The sequence below is a fragment of the Typopeltis vanoorti genome, unplaced genomic scaffold (genome assembly GCF_054136105.1).
Source record: "Typopeltis vanoorti isolate ZY-2024b unplaced genomic scaffold, IOZ_Tvanoo_1.0 HiC_scaffold_24, whole genome shotgun sequence".
Taxonomy (NCBI): Eukaryota; Metazoa; Arthropoda; class Arachnida; order Uropygi; family Thelyphonidae; genus Typopeltis; species Typopeltis vanoorti.
Window position 1 is genome coordinate 3193855 of NW_028328064.1, and position 27054 is coordinate 3220908.

The following is a 27054-nucleotide window of genomic DNA, read 5'->3' on the forward strand; positions in this document are numbered from 1 at the left end:
TCCTAAGGTGCTTCTTACAGCATCAATGTCTAGAGGGTCTTTTCTGGCAAAAAAAAAAAAAAACCTGTTTGCTAACTTTTCCTCTCCCATTCCTTTTTTAATACGGTTCTACAATTAGCAACCATCGTTTCTCCACTTTCTCTTGCACGTGTTCATACAAGATGCTCAGCACCCCCTTGGCCTTGCAACTGCAAACATACTGAACCTGCTTCTAGCCTTCCTCAAGAAGTATCCCCAACTCTTAAAAAAGAAATCAATAATCTCAATCTCCCATGTATGGGATCAATATAAATATATAAAAAAAAACGATGCCATCTGTTCACTCCCATAATCTTTCTTAAAATTGTCAAAGCTGTAGTGTTCAGTCGTTGATAAGCTTTTTTTAATACAACTCCAATTTTAACTAGCAGTATATAAGACAGTGTTTTGGCTTATTCAGTTCACTCTCTCATCTATTTCCATATTTAGTTTGCTATCTTAATTAAAAATCCACGTTGAAATGTGTTGCTTGCAGACTTCTACTAGATTTGTTTGAGGAGTACAACATCTGCGTAAAGTAAAGAGCTGAGTTATCTCCAATTTTGATAGCAGGTGTAATGCCACTTATGACCTTATGGAGAGCCCACATATTTTAATGTAGCTGTCCAAGTTTAGATCCCTGTGGTGTATCACTGTTCACTTGCCTTCTCCTTGATTCTGCTCCACTAGATATTTTATGTTGAACCCTACACAAGAGGTTGGTTAATCAACCTATAGCTAGTGGGTTAGGAAAGGAGAAACTTGTTTACATTTGATTTAAAAGCCTGTGTTATTGTATTCTGAGGGAAAGACTGTCCCACAATACAGCAGTAGCAGGGATGAAAGAGGAGGAAAAGAAACTTGTACTGTGAGGAGATGTTCGGTGGCAGCTGCACATGTTCCAATGGACTTAGTACTGAGTGGGAGAATTATTGATGCGATGCTATTTAATATGAACATTTGTCATGGAAATATTTATAGAATACACATAATGCAGAACCAAATGACAGTGACAGGAGTGAATTGGTAAGAAATGGGTCATTAATCAAATTGCCCTCTATTTTGAGGGAGCCCCACTCCACAATAGCTGGGTGGATCTGTCTATTAGAAACCCTTATTTCCATTTATATAACAGATTATAAAGGCATTTGCCAGAAAAGACTAGCATGTTATAGCCACTGTCTTAGTAATTTATTCTCTCTTATGTACAGGCTCAAAGAATTGTTTTGTACTTTTTTTTTTGTAACACATGTAACAACAGTCCATTTAAAATCTCATAATATTCTAAGCACCTCCATCTTTTTCTTGTCTTTGTTTTACATCAGAGGTCGGCAACCTTTTCAGACTCGCAGGCCATAAGCAAGAATAGTGAGTGAAAAAAAATATTTACATTATGAATCTTAAAAAACAGAAATATTTAAGTATGAGATAGAAAAAATCAAATTATGCTTTTTTCATAACAGCAACACTTTTCATTGAAAGGGGGCTTACCCCCATTTTCAATGAAGAAGTGCGTGCTGTTCCATTCATCTGCAATATTACGTTTTCTTGAATCCATTTTTGAAATTATTTTTAACAAATATATATCCTCTGAAAATAATAGTTGATGTTAAAGACTGACCAGGGGGTGTGACTGCAAAAGTGCACCAAAATCTCGGTTGTCATCGGATGAAGTTGCACGAAGTATAAAATTATTTTAAATTTATTATTCAAATAATTCAACATACGGGCCACATGCCATGTAAGTATGGTCAACCTTTTATGGGTCGCTGGTTGCCGATCCCGGCTTTATATAGTCCAACACTTTTTGTAACTCCTGCTTGAATTATCAACCCCCTCCCCAGAAATGCAGTCTGATACTGCTTCTCTCAAACTCCTTACCATGACACAGCTTCAAATCACTTCCTGAGCTTACCTTTAGTTATGACAAAATGGATATCTTGCTTATGGACAGATCTGGCACACACTATTATTACATGCTCCAGGTAACTTAACAATTTTAATTTTTTACCATATGTCTTTTCCTGCTTGCAATCTGTTCCCATTATTCATTCATTAAATATAGGACATGTCATCTACACCTTCCTTTGTATCCTCCTAGCCTGCAGCAGAAATGTTTTGTTGTGTTAGTTTCCATCTTACATCAAATGGCTTCAACTGCATTGTCTTCTTCCTGAACTTCTCTCTAGTTATTTTGCTATCATCATCAAGTCAACTGATTCTTGACATAAGTATCCATGAATTGCAATATTCCCTTCTACCTTTTATGACTGTCAAATTTGGGCAATGAGAAAATTTACATTTGGCATTCTGTTCATGTATATATGCATTCTTCTTCTTCTCAAGGTTGACAGGAGACTTGCAATCCATACCCTCTCCTTCACTAACTTTCATGTTTGCATTCTAATATTCTCCTCCAAATCTAAAATGAGAAACTGAATAAAATTCATACAGCATAATTACTGAAGAGAACATAAATGTGTAAACTTTTTCTTTGAATCTACACCAATTCATCAAAAGAGTAATTTTCTTGTGAAATATTGTTTAAAAGTGTTTGGTAGCAATACCCAACATTACTCAAAATGCAGGATGTTTGTCGAGACTTGCCATAATTATTTTAGAAGATCACTGTGATTTATCTCTAAACAAAAAATTTTGTTAATGTACCATGGACTAGAGTCTGAGGAGGGAAAATGTTATATATATACACTTTTCAAAATGAAAAGGTTTTATTCATATTTCCTTGTGTATATGTATACACATATATATATAGAGAGAAAGTTATGTTTAGTCTTTAAAACATTTTTTACATGCTATGTTAAAACACAAGGTGATACATATACAAAGGGAAATATTATTAGACCTCCAGTGTTAAGGACTCAAGAAGGGAGGCCATACACATCAGCCTTCATTACCCCTCTCAAACTTATTCATACTGGATGCACTCACTGTTTTAACAGGCAAACTGTTCCACACTCTTACAGTTCTGTCATAAAAAATCTAGCTCTCTCATTCCTTTATTAACACGTTCGCTGCCAGCTACGAATATACTCGTCTGACGCTTACCACTGGCAACGAGATTACCCATACTGACCTTCAAGAAGTGAAAATGCTTGGCTTGTGGAGCTAGCAGCAAAGGTGTTTATACTTGTATGTCAATTACTGCCGGCAACGAGATTGCCCGTACTGACCTTGAAGAAGTGAAATTGCTTGGCGTATGGGAACAAACTATGCCCAAGTAGCGTAGCAGCGAACGTGTTAACCATACAAACTTAATTTCTGCTGATGCTCTTTAGTCCTTTTCCCACAATGAAAAATTTTATGAACTGATATTCTATAATGCCCTCTCAAGTTTATATACAGGTGAAGTCATATCAAGACCTTATAAGGAGAGAAAATGACTTTAATATGTCAATGTTTGTTTCAGCATTGCAATTATTTCTTTCTATCCTCGTCTGGTACTCCAAGCATGATCCTACCAAAAATCTGCTGTTGGATATTTCATCATGCCAAAGTGCATAACTATAGTTTGCTCACACTTCCAGCCTATTTAAATCATCCTATATATCAGTAGCATCTGTGCTGTCCCTGCCTATCTTTGCCCCATCAGAAACAAAGATCTCCTAACAGGCCCTTTCCAATATCATTGATCATTGTTGTTTAATCTATAAATATATATATCAAAGGACTGATCCCAAGGAGCATGCCTCTGACCTTAAACCTGTCATATTCACACTTTCTGATACCTGTCTGTCAGCCACTCACTTATTGAAGACAATAATAGCTTATACTCCACATTCCATTCATGTGGTATCCTATAAATGCCTTAAAGTCCAGAAGTATATCCATTCCCTTTGCCCAACTCAACTGTAACTTTATCAGAAAATGGCTCAGACATGATCGCCCTTTGGTAAACCCATTATGTTCCATGCCAAGTGTTGCTTCTTTATTATTATTAAGAGAGACCTGAAGGGGGGGGGGAGGGCAATACTATTTGCACCAGCTGTCATACCTGTTATTGAATTCATTCACGCTACTTGCATGCACTACTCTGAGAGAAAAATCTAGCCTTAACCTCCTTCATTCTCAACTTCCATAGATGTCCTTTCCCCACCCTCAATAAAATAAAAAAATTCTGTATAACTCTTTCAGAAGTTTGTCTCAATCATATCATCTTTGCTAGGTCTGCAGCCTACAAACTGATATCATTTTTGACACTCTCTCCACTAATGAGGTCTTGTAAAGATAAGTCATTTTGTCTCTTTACATGTCAAGGTTTGTTTCAGCTATATGACCCTTGAACTTCAAGTTCCTATCTACTAAAACTCTAAGCATAACCCCGCCAATATAATAACAACATTGGTGTGATTAGATATCCAAAGTGCATGACCTTACATTTATTAACATTAAAATGACAGCCAGCCATTTTCACATGCCCACAATTCCAGCAGCATTCCCAATTACCCTACCTATCTTTGCATCATCAGCAAATAGCTATATATCATTAATGTACAAATCGAATAATAATGGACCAAGAACTGATCCTTGAGGCACGCAGATTCGTCCCCCCCCATACAACCTTTTGATATCAGTCAGGAAATTAAAGTAATTATTTCTAACGGGGTGTAGTCTCCATAATTTGTCTGAAATTAATGCTGATCACCGTGTAACATTAAGGCAAAAGTGACAATGAAATGCATCTCCAAATGGTAGTAAATAATTAATTATCCAAACATATTGAGCTGTTTATGTAACAACTTCCCTAAGCAGAAGTAACGTGATGTCAAAGAATGTTAGACCTGATAGTGTAGAGGGGATTTCATTAAATGACATGACTGCTCTCCCTCTGGTTGGCAATAGTGATAATGCTATACTGATGTGGACAGTAGCTGAGTGTACAGATATTTCATTTAGAACTTCAAAGCAGCAAATTACCAGCTGAGGAGAATACTAGTATCAATTGCTGGATGGGAAAGATGTTAGCAATGCAAGGGAAGTATATATAAAAACAATACTGTAATACTAGAGTTCTAATTTTAATTTTAATAATACTAGAGTTCTAATAAACAGAGCAAGAGTGAAATGGATGTGCGAGGAATATAGTATTCAAAAGAATAATGTTAGTTATGAAAATTTAAGGCTCAGTCTAGAAAGAGTCAAAATGTTTTTGTACAAAAAAGAAACTGACTCTGCAACCTAAAAACAAATCAAAAGAGTTTTATTGTTATGATTGTGTAGAAGAGTTCAACTAATGAGTGCTCATTTTTCTAAAAGTTATCAACCTTGTGTTCTACACTAGAAGAAGAAATACTCCAAAACATTTGGGTCACCCTTTGGATATGTGCATTATAAATACTAGAAAGAAAAATATGGTGTATAATAAAAAAAAAAATATTCTATAGTAATAAGTCACATGAGTAAATCTCTCTTATTATCTTTCAGATTCAAGTGTGATCCCAAACAAGCATGCCCTTCCTGGTCGACAACAAGCAGAAGAAGAGATAATCAGTGAAGGAGGTACCAAAGGTAGATCTGCACGTCACCGTATCATAAGTCCTATCTACATCTCTGTTTTAGTAGTTGGAATTTTTAGCCTTATTATCATCGGCATTGTTGCAGTCTATGTTCTACGCAAGCATAATCGTTTCTATGAGGCTCACTATGGTGCTATTGAAAGAAGCAATTATATTAAAAACCATCACAAAGTTGTACAAGAAGATCCAGAATTGCAGTTTTCAGTGCCAAGCAAATCCAACTGGGTTTATAACAAAAAATTAAGAGTTCCTACATGAAAAGATTTGCTTTATTAATGTTAGCAGGTAATGCTTTCATTCCTTGAAATGTACTGGTTCGTCAAGCAAGTCAATATTGTTTTGTGTGGACATTAATGAATTTGCAGTCTCGACCTGACTGACAAAATGAGCAGTCAACTTCTATTTACTCTGCTTGTGTATAATTCTGTAATCTATTGGTTTTGGAAACCTGCAAAAATTCCAAGCTGTTGTACATAATGTGGTGGAAATTGAATCACTGCACATTCCACATTTCTCTCCACAAACTTTTCGTATATTAGCAAGAGTACAGGGAAGAATGCAAACTCTGAAGAGTGAGGTTATGATGCAGTTAATCAGCTTTATCTTTAGATCCGGTGAGAAAGATGTATGTATAATAATATAACGTGACTTGGAAAATGAAATACCAATGCATCAGTGAAAGTGTTTTAGATGACTCCCTAACAGAACAATGCATGTAAATGTGTCTACAGTGTAAAAATGATGTTCCTATAATATGCAAATTAACATTGTGATAGCAAGCTCTACACAAATGTGTTGTTCATAATGTAATTAACACAACACTGTACTTCTCCAGGATAAGTAGCTTACCTTTCCATCAAATAACTGTTATACAAAAAAACCTGACTTTACATTAGACATACTGTTTACAGAACAATCATATGCATTTAATCTGCGATTTAAAAATAATACATTTTGAATCATATTACTAAGCGGTAGAGAAATGAGCTGTTTAAACTGATACCATTTAAGTGCAATATAACCTTGGTATAAATCATCTCACATGATAATTGGTTACTTATGGTGTTCAATGAACTCCTTGAACAGGCATTTTCAGCCTAAGTTAGAATATGAACATGTTAATTTGACTTGACAAATTAACTGTTTTTTGTGCTAGATGAAATAAGACTTGAACAATTGTGGTGTGAGAATTTTTTTTTCTTTACTAGGAGAAAATTTCTTATGCAATAGTATTTGTCTAAACAAAAGTTAAAAATATACACTACAGTTTCTCAAGATTAACCCCCTCCCACACATACAATGAAACAGCTGCAGTATATTTCATTGTAATAAAAAAAATTACTTGTTTTCAAAAGTAGTTCATTGCACAAACTGTCTAAAAATTCAAATGAGTGGTGGATAAGGACCCCATATAATATACCAAGGCTATATTGTAATTCTAAGGTATTTTCATGAAAGTAAGCAATTTTAATATTTATTTGCTAGCCAAAGATGAATATTTTTAAGCCCCTTCTCTGCATAAGTGAGAGGTCACATAACAAAACAACACCAATGAAATAGTTTGTTAGGATAAATTTCCACTGAGTACCCCAATTATTTAGACAATGAGGGAGATTTTTCTCAGTAAAATATTTTAAAGGGAGTATACTTCACATAAATTGTTGAAAAGTCTAGCACCAAGAATGATAAGAAAAAAAAAAATATTCAGAATTTGCAACCATTCTAAGCTTTGCAATGGCACCACTGATACAGTGGTGCCTTGCAATTCGACACTAATCCGTCACCGCACAATATTTCCCATATAAGTCTATGAAAAATAAAATTCTGTTGTCGGACCATATTATTTACTTTACGTATTTTACTATTGTCTAACACACTAAATTACACACAATCTATTGAGCCTTAGATGTTGGAAGGGAGTCTTCTAATCTCCACTTTACTTGAACAGGGATGAGGAACTGATCAAGGGTGGACTGTGTCTCTCTCTTTTTCAAGATGGTTTTGAAGTGATGCACGATGGTGTTGTTGAACAAGTCTGTCATTCTACTCACATCAGCAGTGTTGGGTGCCATCCTCTTCTTCAGGTGAAATTCCTCTTTCTCTCTCCTTTGTTCGCTGAGCGGTCTGAGTTCTGAGTCCTCCACAAGCTCTTCTATGTCGAGATTCTGCACCGTCGAAATGATCTCTTTGCATCTGCAGCTGCTTCTCCTACACTGCTGTCATCCTGAGAAAAATTAGGAATGAGTTTCTTCCACAATGCATGAAGGGTTCTCTGTGTCAGTCCATCCCAGGCAATTTTAATAAAGGAAATAGCATGGAGAATGTTGAAGTCCTTCAGTGTCTTGTCAGAAGAGTGAGTCACGTCGAAAAGTCGTGTTTAAAGTTTTTTAAAACGGGCAATCACTTCTTGATCCACGGTTGGATCAGTGACGTCGTGTTTGGAGGCAAGAACTGAACTTTGACTTCATCAAAGTCAAGAATGTCCTCTAGCATTGTAAAGAATCAGTAGTGCTTTCAAAGGCAAATTGTTTTCAGTGAGGAACTTCTTCAATGGCTTTTGAGGTGTTTGCTTGGGGCAAACACCTCAATCTTTGAAACCTTGCTGGTCTACCCTGGCTTTTACATTGGATTTCCACATCACTGGCAATTTGAACTTAACGATCTTCTGATTGGTAGACTAGAAGCGGCTTTAATTTAAAGACTCCGCTTGTATTTGCTGCCAATAACAAGGTAAGCCTATCTTTCATAGGCTTATGTCCTGGGAGCTTCACTTCTTCTTGCGTGATGCAAGTTCAATTTGGCAAGCGCTTCCAAAATAACCCAGTTTCATCCCCGTTAAAAATTTGCTATAGCAGGCAGCCTTCCTTCCTGATTAAATCTTCAAACTTTTTTGCACCCTCTTTATCTGCACTAGCAGCTTCCCCCTGTTTGAGAACACTATGGATGCCTGTTCTACCTTGGAATCCGTGAAACCAGCCTCACCTTGAATTCCTCAGTTTGATCCGAGGTACATACTGGAATTTTCTTCTGAAATTCTTCAAAAATTAACCTAGCCTTCTCACAGATCATTGCCTGAGTTACTGGATCTACCTTCATCTATCTTTCTCTAATCCAGGTGATAAGCAGCTTTTCCATCCCTGCATTGATTGAAGATCTATTCTTGTCAGAAATCATTGTGACAGCCTAGCACTCATAATCTTCTCTCTGTTGCCACAGCTGTAATTGTTCTACCTTTCCGCACTTTATCTACAATTTCTTTCTTCTTCTCTATGCTCAAACAAGTGTGCTTCTTTCCTGAATTATTCTTCTGTTCACTTCTCGTTGGACCCATTCATAGATTTCAATCAAAAAAATAACTGCAGATGCACAAAATTTTTACTTTCTGAAAAATGCAGAATTGAAAATTAATACCAATACAACCCAACAAGAAATGACATCGCACAATTCTATGCACGCACCGGCCAGCGAAATTCAACTGTCGAATTGCAGGGCACCACTGTACTTTTTTTTTTTTTTTTTAAATCAGAGAGACACTAATTTGTTTCTAACCTAAATGTGGTAATAGAAATAAAAAAAAGGAATCCTATTAACTTAATGCCCTTAAATTTATTCTCCAGATAGAAAATACAAATTATTTCATAAGGCAAACCTTGGCTGAAAAACAAGTAATGTAAATAAAATTAAGTTACATGAAAAGGTTAAATTTGTGGCAGGACTTAAAAAGCCTGTTAAATCATAGGATTAACAGAATAATAATTTTCAAAATGAAATGTAAATCACTGAGTCAGGCAGATGAAATTGAAGTATTAGCACTTCTCGAGTATACACAATATGTATGGTAAAACCATGACTTTTTTTTTTTTTTTTACTTGGTGGTTTCACGAGATGAATGTGTTTCATGCCAAACGAACCAATTAGGTAAACACCTAAAAATTAAATTGCTCTTATTCCTTCTATTGCCAGATTTCTTTAAAAATAATGAATCCATCAGAAAGCCAAATTATCTGCTACACCTTGACCCTCTAAATTGGAATCTAAAATAATGAAAAAAAAAGTACACCTGACCAGAATGGAGGCATATTATAAAAAAAAAAAAAATCAAATGTAAGCCTAAATAAAGACCACAAGATGCTATAACATGCTGCACGTAAGAGGGAGAGAAATCCATTTCTTTTGATATACAATGTGTAAAATAAATCACTACCAAATTTTGATTACTTACGTGCTGAATGATCTATTACTGAACTGCATGTTATTTTAAATTTCAGTGGAACAACTAACTTAAAGGAATATATTTTAGATTACGAAAAAAAAAACAAAGAAAACAGCAGCACGTCCTATCAATGTTTCAGTGTCCTGCTTGGAAAGAAGTCAACAGATACCATAGTGTGAGGAATAAAGTGCACCCTTTCCTTTTGCTGCAATGACTGCAGCAATCAATGGGAATTTTGGACCATCCTTCATGTAGGCATGTAATAAGGTCCTGGATTGTTGTGGGGCAGATGGCCCTTGAACTCACCCAACACTCCAGTTCATCCCACAGATGTTCAGTAGGGTGGAGATCATGGGCTCTATTGAGGCATTCATGTTCACAAGCCATGCGGTTACAGCAGCCGCCTTATCTTGCTGAAAGAGATAATGGTCAGTTCCATAGAAACACCACAAAATAGGAAGTATTGCATTGTCCAGATATCTCTCTGAATTCAATGTTTGTGGGAAAAACAGGACCACACAAGCTCTAAATTTCATAGTTGAGTTATCCACTCTAGTAAGAGATGTTCACCGGGAATCTCCCGTACCTGTTCAGCTGCAGAATAGAGGGTGTAGCATGATTCATTGCTCCATGCACCACTGAAGATGACACTGCATGTTGTGAGCCTCGATTCTGAATGTTTTTGTGCAGATTCATGTTCTAACCAATATCAGAAACTCCACATTCAACATGTTGTCAGCTGATGAATATTGTTTTTTACATATTATCCTTCGCAGCACCCTTACAGTCACGTTTGGTGAGTGTGGTGGGTTTTCCACTGCAGGTAGCACTTGCAGTTGACTCCTTACACTTTCATCTAAGTATGGCATCACTGATTTTTGACCTGAGATGGCCCACTTTTCAACAATTTTCTGAACAGATAGCCCTGCAACATGGCTTGTCTGTTCCCTTCTCACCCAGACACAGTTGCATCATATTCCTCCAATTTATACTGGCTACAAACATGAGATGTTACATGGCACAATGCACTTATGTCCGTTGACTTCATTACAGATATGGAACAACTCCTTAAAAAAGAAGTCGTTTTTACACGAGATTTATTTGGAAATGCCAACATATCTAAAGCAAGCCCTGCATGGTCATTATAACTGGAGATGATATTTATCAACAGTGCTCCAAATGAATAAATCTGAATTGTTCCTTGCTAAAACAGAAGCTATTTAATTGCTTTCTTCCCAGATATGAAAATGGAATTTATCAACAGCTCTCCAAATGAATAAATCTGAATTGTTCCTTGCTAAAACAGAAGCTAATTGTGATAAACACTGACAATTAGGAACATTAATGTGTTCAGCAAATACAATTCTGGTCTCTTGTTTGTCAGAAAATTTGAAAAGAATAATTTCTTACCAAGCCATTAATGTAAACAGCAACAGACTAAAATTACATATATTTCATACACTTGAACAAGTTTGGAAGTTCTACGCGTTGATTCATGACACATATAACATTAAGAAATCTGTAAAACATGTTTTAAGATCTCGATCAAGAAATTAATGTGCTAAAAACTGATTTCAGAGACATAATTATCCTCCCTAACTGAATAAATAAATGCTGTAAAAGAAAAAAAACCTCTGCTTACCAGGAGTGGCTCAAGACCAAAACCCCAGCTGTCCACTGTTGTAAAAGAATCATGTCCAAGTCAGACTTTGAAAGGGCTAAATGCTGTGCAGTTGCTCCTTCTGCCCACCCAGGTTTCCACCACTCTCTCATCTGAATGGTACTGTAGTTACCTCACCCAAAGGCATGACCAACTTATTGGCCATGTCTTTGGGTGAGTCACTCTTGTCTTCAAATTCCTGCATTGATGACCTGGGCAAAGTTCCCTCCACACTATCAAGAATGGCTCCCTTCAGATTTCTTTTTGTTTGAAGATTATGGGCAACATGAAGCATTCTCGATAACTTGAACACAAATAAGGCATCTTGTCCTGATGGTATCCCACCTATTGTGTTAAAAAATTGTGCCTCAGAACTAACACCTATCCACTAACATCTACCCTATAACATGGAAGCAGATACACATCCTGCCCATCCCAAAGAAAGGTGATAAAAGTTAACCAACAAATTACCATCCAACTGCTCTCTCTAAAATTATGGAGCAGGTCATTAACAGTTAACTCTTGAACCACCTAGTCATACCAACTAATCAATGACCAGCAGTATTGATTTCTCCACTTGTGATCTACATCTGATTTTCTTGCTTTCATCAACCACCTCTAAATTCAGACAAACTCATGTACTTCCTCTTGACATTTCAAAAGCATTTGATCGAGTTGCCACAGGGACCTACTTAGCAAACTGCTGTTCTATGGTCTATCTTCCACACTGGGCAATTGGATCACCAACTTTCTCACTACATGTCATGGTGGATGGTTTCTTCTACTCAAATTTCCTCATCAATGCAAGAGTACCCTAGGGTTCTGTTTTTCACCCACTCTCTTCCTCTTGTATATAAATGACATGCTCTCTCAGACTTCCAATCCTATCCATAGCTTTGCTAATGATAGTGCACTCCATTCCTCCTAGTGTTCAAGTATTAGAATCCTCAAGATCTACTATGACCAGTGAGCTGAACTCAGATCTGCTAGCTATAGCTAAATCCCAGTGGGATATGGACAATCTTGTAAACTTCAATACCACCAATACTCAGTTCTGTCTGATCTCTCACAAGAAAGAGAGAGCCCACATACCTACTTCCTTACCTTCAGTAATACTGAGATATCCAAACACTATCAGATTTCTCTACTTGGACTGACTTGCACAACCACATTTCAGCTGCCAAAAAACTTGGTGTACTTCTTTGCACAAGACACTACTTCACAGTTGCTAACCCTATCTATCCCAATGGCTTTAACAGGCCTTTAAGGCCCACAACCTTCCAAGCATGCTTGGATTTCGTAACCGAAATACGAGGATAGAATGGTCATTCCTATGCCTCAAGGTATTCTTGGCTGTATCCCTGTGTGTTCAAGGGGCCGGTTTGACTGCTTGCGGGATGAAAAACACCAGTTAAACTGGCGGAAAAAACCCTACTGCCCGCGCCCAAGACCGGCTAACTTAGCTATGCCTGAGGAAGATCCTTCAGCTCCTCACGTCTCCGACGGGAATCGAACCTAGGACACTCCTTCCCCAGGCATATGGTTGCGAAGCGCAAAGCCACTAGGCTAACCGCGCGGACGTGCGGTTAGCCTAGTGGCTTTGTATAGGGTTAGCAGTAACCTGCTAACCCTATACAAAGCTCAAATTTGCCCAGCCATGGAATACTGCTTCCATATTTGGAGTGGTGCACCAAAATCCTCTCTAAGATTGCTCAATTCTATTCAGAAGAGGGTGATCTGGTTAATTAATGATCCCTCTTGCACAGATGTTGTTTCTGCTTCTTTTACAGATACTTTCATGGACAGTACTCTGCTGAACTGGCCAGCATTATTCCTCCACACTCCAAAATCATTAAAACAAGAGCCACTGCTAACCAACATCCTTTTACAGTCCATCTTGAAACTCACCAAACCAACTTCACTGCTTCTCTTTTCATTCCTTCTACTTCTGTCCTTTGGAACAGTCTCCCCACAATGCTTTCCCCAAAGAGATTACAACCCTCAGCTGTTTTAAGCAAAATGTGAACAGATTCCTCCTTTCTTCTATTCCTCTTGCCCACACATGGCACTAATGTACTATAGGTCTTGGGGCCTTTGATGTGTGGATCAGATGCAAAGTAATAATTTGCTTAACATATATCACTGAGCATAATTAAATATAATGTACTTTCCTTTACAAGTTGAGATTACAGCCAAAGTAATTAAGGCAGAGCTATTGTCTGTTAATCGTGTGCGTATCAACAGCAGTTTGGTTGTCTTTTTTTTTTGGTTCTACAAAAAGCCACATATGACAGGGATGGGATATGGTGAGATATAAATGCCACTAAATAAGTTGCTGAATGTTGAGGCAGCAATAATATTCATCCTAATCGGTAGAAGAACACTCATAAGTGACAATGTGAAGGATATTGTGGTAGGCAGACAATCATGATGAATGAAAAAGGTTATTGCTAGGCAAGGAAGGCTAAGGGATATCACCTTGTTCTGTTTTTCCCTGGTAAGGTGGCAGCAGCATGGATAAAAGTGGCACAGTGACTCATCCTTGTTCCTTCCCCTGCCCTGCCATACTTGTGCATGGCAGAGGAAGGAACGAGGCTTCTCAGGTCATAAAACCAGGGAAACCCTTATACACTTATTGTGACATAGATGTGAAAACCTTCCTACAAATTTCCCAATTTGTAGGAAGAAAATCTAAAGAGAAATGAAAGTTTTAATTTTTAGCAAGATGAGATGGAGTGGAACTGGAGACTTTTGGAGTGGTGACTACAGAATCATTTATTCTGGTGGTGAGAAAGCAAAAATTGGAGTAAGGAATGGTGAAGAAGAGTAATAAACTCAGTAAAATATAGCAGCAGACTGGTAAAACTTAAAGCAAAACCAACAAATATAACCTCATATTCCTACCACAGTGATGGTAAGGTTGAAAGAGTATATGCAGATATTGAGAAGTTGATAACTCACTAAAAGTGAAGACAATCTCATGGGCAAATGGAATGCCATCTCATTGGAGAAGAAAAAGAGAGTAAAGAGGTGAGAAAAGACTTGGATGCTGAATAGGCATCTGGAGTTCTGCCACCAATTTAATATAATTATCAATATCTGGTTTAAGGTATCAAAAAGAAAAAAAAGGTATACAGTAGTATCTTGCTAATCCGAACTAATAAAAACCGTGATCATTCCGCATTAGCGAATTTTCCCCCAAGAGACAACAACTAGCGTTTAAGACAAAAATATTCAGATTCTAATGGTACATGAATTTAATTCTGTAAATAAATGAAGTAACTGATAGAAAAAAGCTAGGTACTGTAATGTGAAACTTAAAAAATAATACAAGTTTATTTTAATAAAAAATTTAGTTTGTATATATCTGTATTGTTGAGGATTCTGATTTAATATAATTGCATAGTTCAGTACATAACTTAATTTGGTAAAAAATATCACTTCCTTGTACACAATGTAAAAAAAAAGTTTCACAAAATAACACACCAAAATTTTTTTTATATTTCTCTGTAAAAAAGTCACTGATTTTCTTTTGCTTCTCAGAAGCTAAACTTTTTTGGAATGCTTCTTCTCGGAGCTGCATTAGCAATAAAATTTTGTGGAATGGAGTATCATTCTGCTTAGCCCATTCTATACACATTAAAACTGCCTCTCCATGTTTTACTTTTTTTTTTTCTCAAGTTCTTTATCGTCATTATTGTTGATAATGACGATAAAGAACTCTAATTCTTTATCGTCACTACAGAATCTTCTAATTGATTCTGTAGTGTCATATTTATAATTTCAGCATCTGATTTGATTTCGAATTCACTTTCGGTTCTACCTGCAATCCATTCCTTAATATCTGTTTGTGAAATATCAACATTTGATTTTTAACTAAATTATGCACGTTTTGAATTTCCTCTTTTTGTATATCACCATAGTTATCTTGGTAAATTCTAGAAGACCACAGTTTTTTCCATGACGCTCGAACTGCTTCAGGTTCGAGGCTTTCCAAGCAGCAGCAACTGAGAATGCTACATCCTTCAAATTTATCTTTTTTATTGATGTGGTAACGTCATAATTTTGGGAAATTACATTTAGGTCTTTAAGATCTTTTAATTGAATGGATTGTATTATGTTCTGATCCATTGGTTGCAACAATGAAGTACAGTTTGGAGGCAAAATAATAGTACACAAAATAATAAGAATAAATAAAACTTTTTTTTCTTTCAAACCGCAGTTCGGATTACTGGAGGGTTCGGACTAAAGAGGTTAGGATTAGCGAGATACCACTGTAGTTGGAAAATGCAAGGGAATATAGGAAAGTATCAAACAGATTATATGATGACAAAAAATAATTTAAAATCATGTAAAAAGCTACCCTGGAGCTGATGTAGACAGTGACTACAATTTGGTTTTATTAAAATGCAATTTGAAATTTACATAATTTAGATTAGAATATAGATACCTTAGAATAGAGGAAATCCATAGGATCTGTAAACAGGAGACTGATGAAAGAGAGAGCACAAAAAGAAAAGCACTCATTTTAAGGACACGATCATCACTCAATGACTACATAGGATTAAAGAACTGGTCAACAAAAAAAATTTTGGTTCACTCAAAACATTCTAATAACACTCAATAAAGCATATAATGTTATAAAAAGAATAAACCAACAAAATAAGCACAAATACATCAAAAATAAAGATAGGAGTGTTCTTATAGATATGGAAGGAGAACATAAAAGAACTCTATAATGAAGATTGTGATGATGAGGCTATAGAAGATGAAATAAGAACTTCATGTGAAAGAAATTGGCCCAACCATATTAAATTAAAAGATTAATTTGAATGAGGAACTAAATGAATTATCTGCTAACAATCCACCAGGTGTTCATAACATTCCTTCAAAATTAATAAAATATTCAGGAAATATAACTTGGTCATACTTATTCAAGATAATAAGGGGGATATACACAAAACTAGAATCATTCCTAAAATAAATAATGCAAGCAAGTGGGAAAATCATCACACAATAAGTTCAGTTTCACATGCTTTGAAAATATATTACTAAAAATTAGCAAATAAAGCTGAAGAATGTATGTTGAGTGCATTATGAGATATGGGGTAACTGATTTGATATCTCCATTCATCTGCTCAAAGCACCATCCAAATCCTCTTGTAGTAACATGTCTCTCTGTCATTACTCTCCCAAATTTAGCATTATCACCTGTAAACTGAATATCTCCTCTAAAACTAAGAGCTTTTTGAGATATTGCTTCCTCATACACAACTTACTGGCTTCAGGCTACCAATGAGCTATCCTCTTCAATTTCAACAATACTTTGGCAAGCAGTATCCTATCAAATGCCTTGTAAAATCTAAAAATATCAGTGTAGAAGCATGCTTCCATCCATGCAATACAGTGTCATTGTATTATAAAATGCAACAGATTACTTAACTAAGATGCCAGCAAAGGTTGGTCGATTGGTAGAGCCTCTGCTACTAATACTAATAGCTTAAGCAAGTTTGAGCATGGTTAGTAGTTGGACGGGATCAATCGTTCGATGCTGTTGGCACACTCTCCCTCAATGAGTCTTTGACCTCCCTAGAGGTGTCACATAATAATATGAGAGAATGTTATGAATAACTAAGATACCTCCAACAAACCAATATGCCCTCCATATTGCTATATAGTTTCACACACCTGTGTGGGATGCATACAGAAGTTTTATAAGCTTTTTTGCTGAAGGTGAATTATTCTTGTTGAGAGGCTTATACGCTGGTTAAACATGATAACTAATATTTAAGGAATTGACAGCGTATACTAGAAATATAAATTAAATAAACTTTAATATATACTTTCCGATATTTCGGCGAACGTCACGTTGCCATCTTCTTGGGAACTTATTACAAAGACACGTGCACACAAGTACTACATAACAGCAAATGAGAACTGAAGCTAGGAAGCTAACATTTTCCTAAAGTCCTGGTGGTGTCCCCTGTCTGGCTATATTGGTGGTTCTTGGCCTTTGGGCTGAAGTTCTTCTGATAATTGTTTCCCAAATTTGGGGCAATCTCATGCATCCAAATTTGTTGAGGTTTGGCATGTTCCTAAGGGCTGAGGCTGATTCCATGAATAGTCTTTCATACTTGAACTTGCTGCGGTGTATGACTGTGGCTTTCTTCCATCTTATTCTGTGGCGAGTATCCAGAGCGTGGTCTGCAACCCCAGAGTGGCTGTACTGGTGAAATCGGATGTAATCCTTGTGTTCTGATATTTGCTGTCCTGCCTGTTTGGCCAAAGTAAGACAATTTACAGCTGCAAGGGACCTGGTATACACCAGGTAGGTCTAGGGGGAGTGGTTGGTCTTTAGTGGAGCGGATAAGGGATGCCAATTTTCTATGTGGTCTATAACAAATGGTTAAGTCGTGTTTTCTTAAGATTTTGTTGATTTTTTCTGAGGTGCCTCGGATGTAGTGAATGGTGATGGATTTAGAGTAATCTTTTTTGTGAAGGGGAGGGGGTGGTGGGTTGTGGATCACTGGGTTAAGTATTCTCTGGATTTTTTTTTGGGGGGTAGCCATTGGCTGAGAAAGTGTCATGGATGTGATTTAGTTCAGTGGTTAGGGCTTGATCATTTGAACAGATTATTTTTGCCCTGTTGAATAGTGTCTTAATAACTCCATATTGTTGTGAGGGGGGGTGATGGGATTGTTGGTGAATGTATCTGCCTGTATGGGTGGGTTTTCTATAAACTGAGAAAACCAAGGTTCCATCAGGTTGGCGGGTGACTAGTGTGTCTAGGAAGGGGAGGTTATTGTTTTCCTCTTTTTCCAGGGTGAACTTGATTGTTTAAGTGTGTTAGGAAGGAGAGGAGTGAATCTGGGCCATGTGGCCAAATAGCAAACACATCATCAACGTAGCGAAGCCATATGGTAGGTTTTTGTGGGGCTGAGTCTAAGGCTTTCTCTTCAAAGGTCTCCATAAAGAAGTTGGCCAAGGGTGGGGAAAGTGGTGAACCCATGGCTGTCCCCTCTATCTGTTTGTAGAATTTTTCCTGCCATACGAAATAGCCTGAGTTTATTGTAAACTGAAATAGGGCTGAGATATCGGGAGGAAATTTAGCTTGGATTAGCTCTAGGGTTTCTTTGAGGGGTACATTCGTGAATAGGGAGGAGACATCAAAACTGACCATTATATCATTGTGTTGCAGTGTAAGGTTTTCTATACTGGCTTTGAAGTGGGCTGAGTTTTTTATGTGTGATGGTGTGCTGCCAGTATAGTGTGAGAGCGCTTTGGCTAAATGCTTGGCTAGTTTGTAAGTCGGGGAATCAATGCCATCCACTATGGGACGTAATGGCACATTTTCTTTATATGTGCCATTACGTCCCATAGTGGATGGCATTGATTCCCCCACTTACAAACTAGCCAAGCATTTAGCCAAAGCGCTCTCACACTATACTGGCAACACACCATCACACATAAAAAACTCAGCCCACTTCAAAGCCAGTATAGAAAACCTTACACTGCAACACAATGACATAATGGTCAGTTTTGATGTCTCCTCCCTATTCACGAATGTACCCCTCAAAGAAACCCTAGAGCTAATCCAAGCTAAATTTCCTCCCGATATCTCAGCCCTATTTCAGTTTACAATAAACTCAGGCTATTTCGTATGGCAGGAAAAATTCTACAAACAGATAGAGGGGACAGCCATGGGTTCACCACTTTCCCCACCCTTGGCCAACTTCTTTATGGAGACCTTTGAAGAGAAAGCCTTAGACTCAGCCCCACAAAAACCTACCATATGGCTTCGCTACGTTGATGATGTGTTTGCTATTTGGCCACATGGCCCAGATTCACTCCTCTCCTTCTTAACACACTTAAACAACCAACACCCTAGAATCAAGTTCACCCTGGAAAAAGAGGAAAACAATAACCTCCCCTTCCTAGACACACTAGTCACCTGCCAACCTGATGGAACCTTGGTTTTCTCAGTTTATAGAAAACCCACCCATACAGGCAGATACATTCACCAACAATCCCATCACCCCCCCCTCACAACAATATGGAGTTATTAAGACACTATTCAACAGGGCAAAAATAATCTGTTCAAATGATCAAGCCCTAACCACTGAACTAAATCACATCCATGACACTTTCTCAGCCAATGGCTACCCCCCAAAAAAATCCAGAGAATACTTAACCCAGTGATCCACAACCCACCACCCCCTCCCCTTCACAAAAAAGATTACTCTAAATCCATCACCATTCCTTACATCCGAGGCACCTCAGAAAAAATCAACAAAATCTTAAGAAAACACGACTTAACCACTTGTTATAGACCACATAGAAAATTGGCATCCCTTATCCGCTCCACTAAAGACCAACCACTCCCCCTAGACCTACCTGGTGTATACCAGGTCCCTTGCAGCTGTAAATTGTCTTACTTTGGCCAAACAGGCAGGACAGCAAATATCAGAACACAAGGATTACATCCGATTTCACCAGTACAGCCACTCTGGGGTTGCAGACCACGCTCTGGATACTCGCCACAGAATAAGATGGAAGAAAGCCACAGTCATACACCGCAGCAAGTTCAAGTATGAAAGACTATTCATGGAATCAGCCTCAGCCCTTAGGAACATGCCAAACCTCAACAAATTTGGATGCATGAGATTGCCCCAAATTTGGGAAACAATTATCAGAAGAACTTCAGCCCAAAGGCCAAGAACCACCAATATAGCCAGACAGGGGACACCACCAGGACTTTAGGAAAACGTTAGCTTCCTAGCTTCAGTTCTCATTTGCTGTTATGTAGTACTTGTGTGCACGTGTCTTTGTAATAAGTTCCCAAGAAGATGGCAACGTGACGTTCGCCGAAATATCGGAAAGTATATATTAAAGTTTATTTAATTTATATTTCTAGTATACGCTGTCAATTCCTTAAATATTAGTTATCATGAAGGTGAATTAGTCTCATAAGGAGGTGGCAAGAATTTTTATCCAGCAAACCAGCCAGAAGAATGCACATTTAACAGATAAAATACACTTGGCCTCATCCCATTCTCATCAAGCTTTATTACTATCTCTGACTAGCTTCTTGCAACTGCCACACTTGATACAATTATGGTAGTAGGAAGAGGCATATACCAACTGGCATAAAGTTTACTACTACTAACTTGGATTCTCCCTTATGTAATATGTAATAACACTATATTACATTCCTTACCACTTTTCAGGAACTGTTCTTTTTGCCGCTCTTGCTGAACTGCAATCAAGGATGCTGTTAGCTACTTTACTTATTAGAAATAAATGATATTCCATTTAGTCCCACCACCCTTATTAACATCAATCTTACTTAAAATTCTACACATTTTTATGAGCCACTGATCTTTTTCTTCCCAGTTATATTTAACTTTACTCACTACCCACCAACATAAAATACATGAGCAAAATACTCATTGAATATTTCCACCATGTTTGGCAGAGTTTGCTGGAAATTATAGTAGAAATGTTATACATCCCCAAACACCTTCTTATATAATATTTTAATTTTTCTGACTTCCTTCATAACAAGACCATTCATTCATTCATTCATTCATTTGTAACTTCTTTTTATCAACCGCATATTGCTCTTTCACAGTCAATTCTTTGCTCATGAGAGGGTGCTTGTTTTCAACACATTTCCATCACTCTGCCTTCAAATCATACTTTACAAGCATTTTCCTATCATCAAATTCAAATACACACATCCTAACTACAATCTACACAGTTTAATGAGTACACGTAACACATTCCACACAATGACTAAAATGAAAATACAGATGCAAACAAGGACAAAGCACCTTCCATCTTGAATCACACAATAACTGTATCTGTCAGTACAAAATTTACCTTTGAATAATTTACAGCTGCAATAAAATAAAATACTATGTATGCAAAAGAGTTTTTGTAGATGTTGTGAAAGCATTATTAACTAAATACTTATGTTTCTAGTTAATAACACTTTTCACAGACCACAACTTCCTATTAAGTGCCCTTTATAGCCTCTAAGTCTTTTTTTCTATGTTAACTACATAATACTCCAAGATATGAAACATTCTTTGAATACTTAAATGCACTCATCTCAAATAGAGGAAAAGGCTGCCACTTACAATGTTTCTCCAAACAAAGTAGACTAATTTAAGTTAAAGAAAAAAAAAAAGTAGACATTGCTCTAGTTGCGATATCAGGGGAAAAAAAGACCGAGTTCTTTAGCAACAAACACACGATATAGTTCACTGACTGATTAGTGAACATTTTTCAATGTTGAATAACAAGAAATATTAACAAGCAGCATTGTTATGCTTACTTAAAACATGTAATACTACTAAATTACTGTATAATCTTGGGTTCTTAAAATGCATCTCTGCTTACTACCATTAAATTTAAAAAATGTCATATTTCTTAATGAACAACCTTTCAAGATCAGATCTATTTTAATAATTGAAAATAACATCAGCAGGATGGAGGTAGCAGAGATGTGAATGTGTGGTGTGACCAAAGGATCATCTGAGAAATGACTATGTGAGGGGAAATGTGAAAGTTACGAACTTAGGAGCGAAGATACAGGAGGCAGGGTTGAGATGGTTTGGTCATGTGATGAGGAGGGAGGACAAATATATGGGAAGAAAGGTCATGCAGATGGATGTGCAGGGGAGAAGGAAGAATGGGTGGCCAAAGAAGAGATGGAGGGAGCTGGTGGAGGAGGACTTGAGGATGAAGAACTTGGATGTGGTTACAGCCCAAGACAGGAAGACGTGGAGGAGACTCACCAAAAACAGCAACCCCACTTAAGTGGGACACCCTCTGCCTTTCCACTTTTTATCTCTTCCTAATCCATTTAAGACCGCAACACAGCTATGGGAAAAATATAAGATATCTTTATTTCATAATTAGCAATACTCTGTAATTTATGCCAAACTTAGTTTTAACTGAATGTGTAGTGTTTCAGTTCATGTGTTCTTTGAAGCTTTATTGTTGTATTAATTATAGAGCAGTTAAGGGCACCAAAACGTGACAGGAAAATGAAGGCTAAAATCATTGTTCAGGGAATTTAATACAAATGTATTTATTATTATTATAAGTGAGAGGTTTATAGGTGACAAGTAAAAAAGAACAGTCAAAGAATGTGTTGGAAGTGTTTATGAAAGTGACTGCCAGAAGTGTTCATATGAAAATAAAATAGTGTGATGAATGTTAATGACAAAGGTATGAAAATGTATAAAGGTGAACAAGATTGAAGAAAGATAACCTGAAAAGTAATGAAAGATAAGAAGGATATCAAGGTGATCATGATGAAAAAAAAAAAATAGACGAAAAAAGTTATGATACCCTTATGTAAGCCATAATCCCAACACATACTCCTACAGTAGAAGCTTCTTTTAATAAAATCAATTACCCACTGTGTGGGGTGTAATCTAGCTCGCCTCCTCGTGGTGCACCCTGGGTAACACTAATTGAGCTAGAGCAATTTGGCAGCCAGTCTAACAATTAGTTCTCCTGGCTAAGGTATGCAGTCAAACAATACTGATTTTTCTAATTTTATTGATGATGCTGACAAAAAACTGGGATTTAGCCTTAAGATGTGTCAACTGAATATCAAGGGAATTAACAGAGCAAAATGCGACTATCTCTGCAAAATACTACAAGAAAATAACACTGCCGTTGTGCTTCTTCAAGAAACACATGCTGAAAACGATGACGACCTTAATAGAAGAGGAAAAATAACTGGTTACACTCTGATTGGTGCTACATACCACCGGAATTATGGCATTGCAACATATATCAAGGATGATATAGAAAATGCTTCTGTCCTGACAACGAGATGTGATAACGATACCCATCTTGTGAGTGTGAAAATTCACAACATAACAATAGTCAATGTCTATAAACCTCCTTTAACATCATGGTCTATAGATATAGATGTGATACCTACTTATCAACATCCAACAGTATGGATTGGTGATTTTAATAGCCATCATGAAGAATGGAAGTACCGTGATAACAACGACTGCGGGACTACCCTCGTTCAATGGGCAGAAATAAATAATATATACCTTGTATTTGATGCCAAAGATAGAAACACCTTTAGATCAGATCATCAGCATGGCAAACAGAGTCTAATCCAGACTTATGTTTTGTTTCAATAAACACAGAAGGGCAAACATTACCAGCAAAACGATATGTACTTTCTAACTTCCCACACAGTCAACATTGACCGGTGTTACTGAAAATTGGTATGACACTACCTATAGCAAGATCCTTTCCATGACCACGCTGGAATTTTAAAAAAGCAAATTGGAGAAATTTTGCGAATGAATTGGATAAATGTGTTCGGTGGATACCTGCTAGAGTTGCAGAGTACAAGAGATTTGTAGGAGCAATCATATCAACTGAGAAAAAATATATCCCTAGAGGTTACAAAAACAATTATGTCCCTGGATGGAATGAAGAGAGTGAACATCTCAACAGAGAGTTCCTGAAAAGTGAAGATCCTGAAATAGCAGATGAATTACTACATAGCCTGAACTCATCTCGAAAAACAAAATGGATTGATACGGTTGAAAACCTTGACTTCAAACAATCAAGTAGAAAAGCTTGGAATCTTCTCCAACAACTATCCACAACTAATCTACCTAAAAGAAAAAGCACAATCATCTCCCCTGAGAAAATAGCTAATCAAATCGTTAATATGTCAAGAGCACCTAGGGACCATGAACATACCAAGAAAGTTAAGAAAGAACTTAGAGCTTTAAAAATAAATGCCCCTGCTTTCTCACAATATGCCTCAATCTTCACTATAGATGAAGTAAAAGCCGTCGTAAAAGATATCAAAGTAGGGCAAGGCCCCAGGCTTCGACAGTGTCCATTCTGAATTTCTGATTAATAGCGGGCCAAATACTATAAAATGGCTCTGTGAATTCTTTTCTGATATATTATTGACTGGCCGACTACTTAGCCAGTTTAAGAAGTCAAAAATAGTTGCTATTCTTAAACCTGGAAAACTACCCCAGGAGGCAAAAAGTTACAGACCTATTGCTTTATTGAGTTGCACCTATAAAATGTTAGAGCGCCTTCTGTACAACAGATTGTCACACCAATTATGCAGCATGTCCAGATTGAACAAGCTGGTTTTAGAGAAAAACGTGGTTGCTGTGATCAAGTGCTCACTTTAACATCATACATAGAAGCTGAATTTCAGAAGCAAGAAAAAACATCAGCTGTCTTCTTGGACCTAACAGCAGCCTATGATACAGTATGGCGTGAAGGTCTTATATATAAATTTCTTAGATTGTCCCATGTAAACGGACTGCACACTTAATTTCCTCCATGCTCACTGAACGTTTCTTTCAAGTTACGTTAGGAAATAAAATGTCCCGACAACGAAAACTTAATAATGGTCTTCCACAAAGGTCAGTATTGGCACCCTTACTTTATAACCTATACATATATGACTTGCCTGCTACCATCTCACGCAAGTTCTGTTATGCTGATGACACTGTAATTGCCATTCGACACAAAAACATGAGTCAGGCTGAAGACGTACTTTCAAAAGATCTGAAAACTATAGGTGAATATTATAAAAAATGGAGGCTCCAGCTCAATCCACACAAAACAGAAATATCAAGCTTTCACCTTAATAATCACATGGCAGATGTCATTTTACATATCTTCTTTGAAGGATGTTTACTACGACACAATAAGTTTCCAAAGTACTTGGGCGTTACCCTGGACCGCACACTCTCTTACAAGCAACACCTAACAAATGTTTCTGCTAAGTTAAGAACCCATAACAACATAATACAAATACTAATAGGCACGACATGGGGAGCAACAGCTGATAATCTGCAGATTACTGCTCTTGGTCTAGTTTTCTCTGTTGCCGAATATTGCTCACCAGTTTGGCTAAATAGCACACATGTTAAACTTGTTGATAGCCAACTAAATAATACAATGAGACTGATTTCTGGCACAATTAAATCAACGCCCACACACTGGCTTCCAGCTCTTAGTAACATTGTTCCACCGAATCTGCGCAGGATTAAGGCTATCTTACATGAGTATAAGAAAATCTTGGAGAACACAGCCCTACCAATACATTTAGATCTTCCAGACTTAAGTGTACGACGATTGAGATCAAGACATCCACCACTACAATTAGCCCAACTACTACTACATTCTAACTTTGACTTGAAGCAAAAGTGGCAAGAACAGTGGGAGAGCCATACAGATGACATCACAAAATTTTCTCTCAATGAATTACAAGAAAGTTTTGATGCTTGCTCACACCTCCCACGAAAATCCTGGACTCAGCTTAATAGAATACGAACTGGTCATGGTGTATGTGCAGACATGCTTTTTAAATGGGGTAAACGACCATCCCTGCATTGTGATTGTGGAGCTCAGAGACAAACTGTGAACCATATTGTGACTCAGTGTTATCTCAGAGATAACACTGAGACAAATTCAGGAGATAAATTGGACTTTTTAAGTGCTACACCAGAAGCTATGAACTATCTGACCAATATGGATGTAACCTTTTAATTTTATATGTTATTAAAGTGTATTGTACTGCATGTTTTGATATTCATGCCATACGAATAAATAAATAACCCACTGTGCTTTATTAGTTATCTTACCAATATGATTATCATTCTAAACTTAAATTTCTTATTGACCACAGAACCTAAATCCTTATATTCAATAATTCCTTCGCATTCAATTTGTAACTATTTTTTTCTGTTTCTTTCTTTTTCCCATTCCATGTGTCGAGCCTAATGAGAAAGAAGGATCCTGTCATGGTCAAGAAATATGGCATCTTAGAAAGCAGATTACTGCTTATGATAGGGTGGTTAATGCCATCTGTAAATTGTATCCTTCTGGCTAGTTTGCCTGTGGAAGGAAGCACTTGAGTTCCATTGGAAAAAACTCTTCCACATCCATATGAGACTAGTTAACTTGTTCTTTGCATCCCAAACAAGATTCGAACCTAGGTCTTTCCAGTCAAAGGGAATCATCGATGCAAGCTAGGCTAAGGTGGCTCCCTCTTTTAATGTAAACCTATTATACCTTACTACTGTAGCTGGGTGAAGGATTAGTTACTGCAACCCTACTCTAAAGATCACAGATGGAACTTTTTCAAACTGCTTCATGCCATCAATTAGCAAAGTTGTGGTTTCACACCTGCCAAAATTCATCTCTCTCACTTAAAGGCATTTACAATATCCAATGCTTGAAGCAGGATTCAAAACCACAATTGGAGATAGATATGGCCTGGTTTTGTCCACAGGCCTAATTCTACTTTACTACTGAATTGAATATATTTATATTTCTCTACATTGAATTTTAAATCATGCTTTCTTGTGCACTCTGTCATATTTTTAAGAATGTTCTGATGAGATTTGAGATCATTCAAATAATTTGATTTTTTAATATATTTCTATTCAAATAATTAACTACTCTACCTAATCTTACATCATCAGCAAAAAGAGAAATTTTACACTTAATACAGGAATCTAAATTATTGATAAATATGTTGAATAACAAAGGTTTCAAAACTGTGCTTTGCAGAATTCTGTTCCTAACATCTGACTTTTTAG

General features: G+C 37.0%; 1 protein-coding gene across 1 annotated transcript in view; it reads left to right on the forward strand.

Annotated features, from left to right (window-relative positions):
• Positions 1-6523, forward strand: part of LOC150092178 (BMP and activin membrane-bound inhibitor homolog) — a 53709-nt gene extending 47186 nt beyond the window's left edge. Inside the window, exon 3 of the mRNA XM_090415243.1 lies at positions 5461-6523. Coding sequence (XP_090271369.1) covers positions 5461-5810 — 350 coding nt within the window. The 3' untranslated portion in view covers positions 5811-6523. The remainder of the gene's footprint in view (positions 1-5460) is intronic.
• The last annotated feature ends 20531 nt before the right edge of the window (positions 6524-27054 follow it).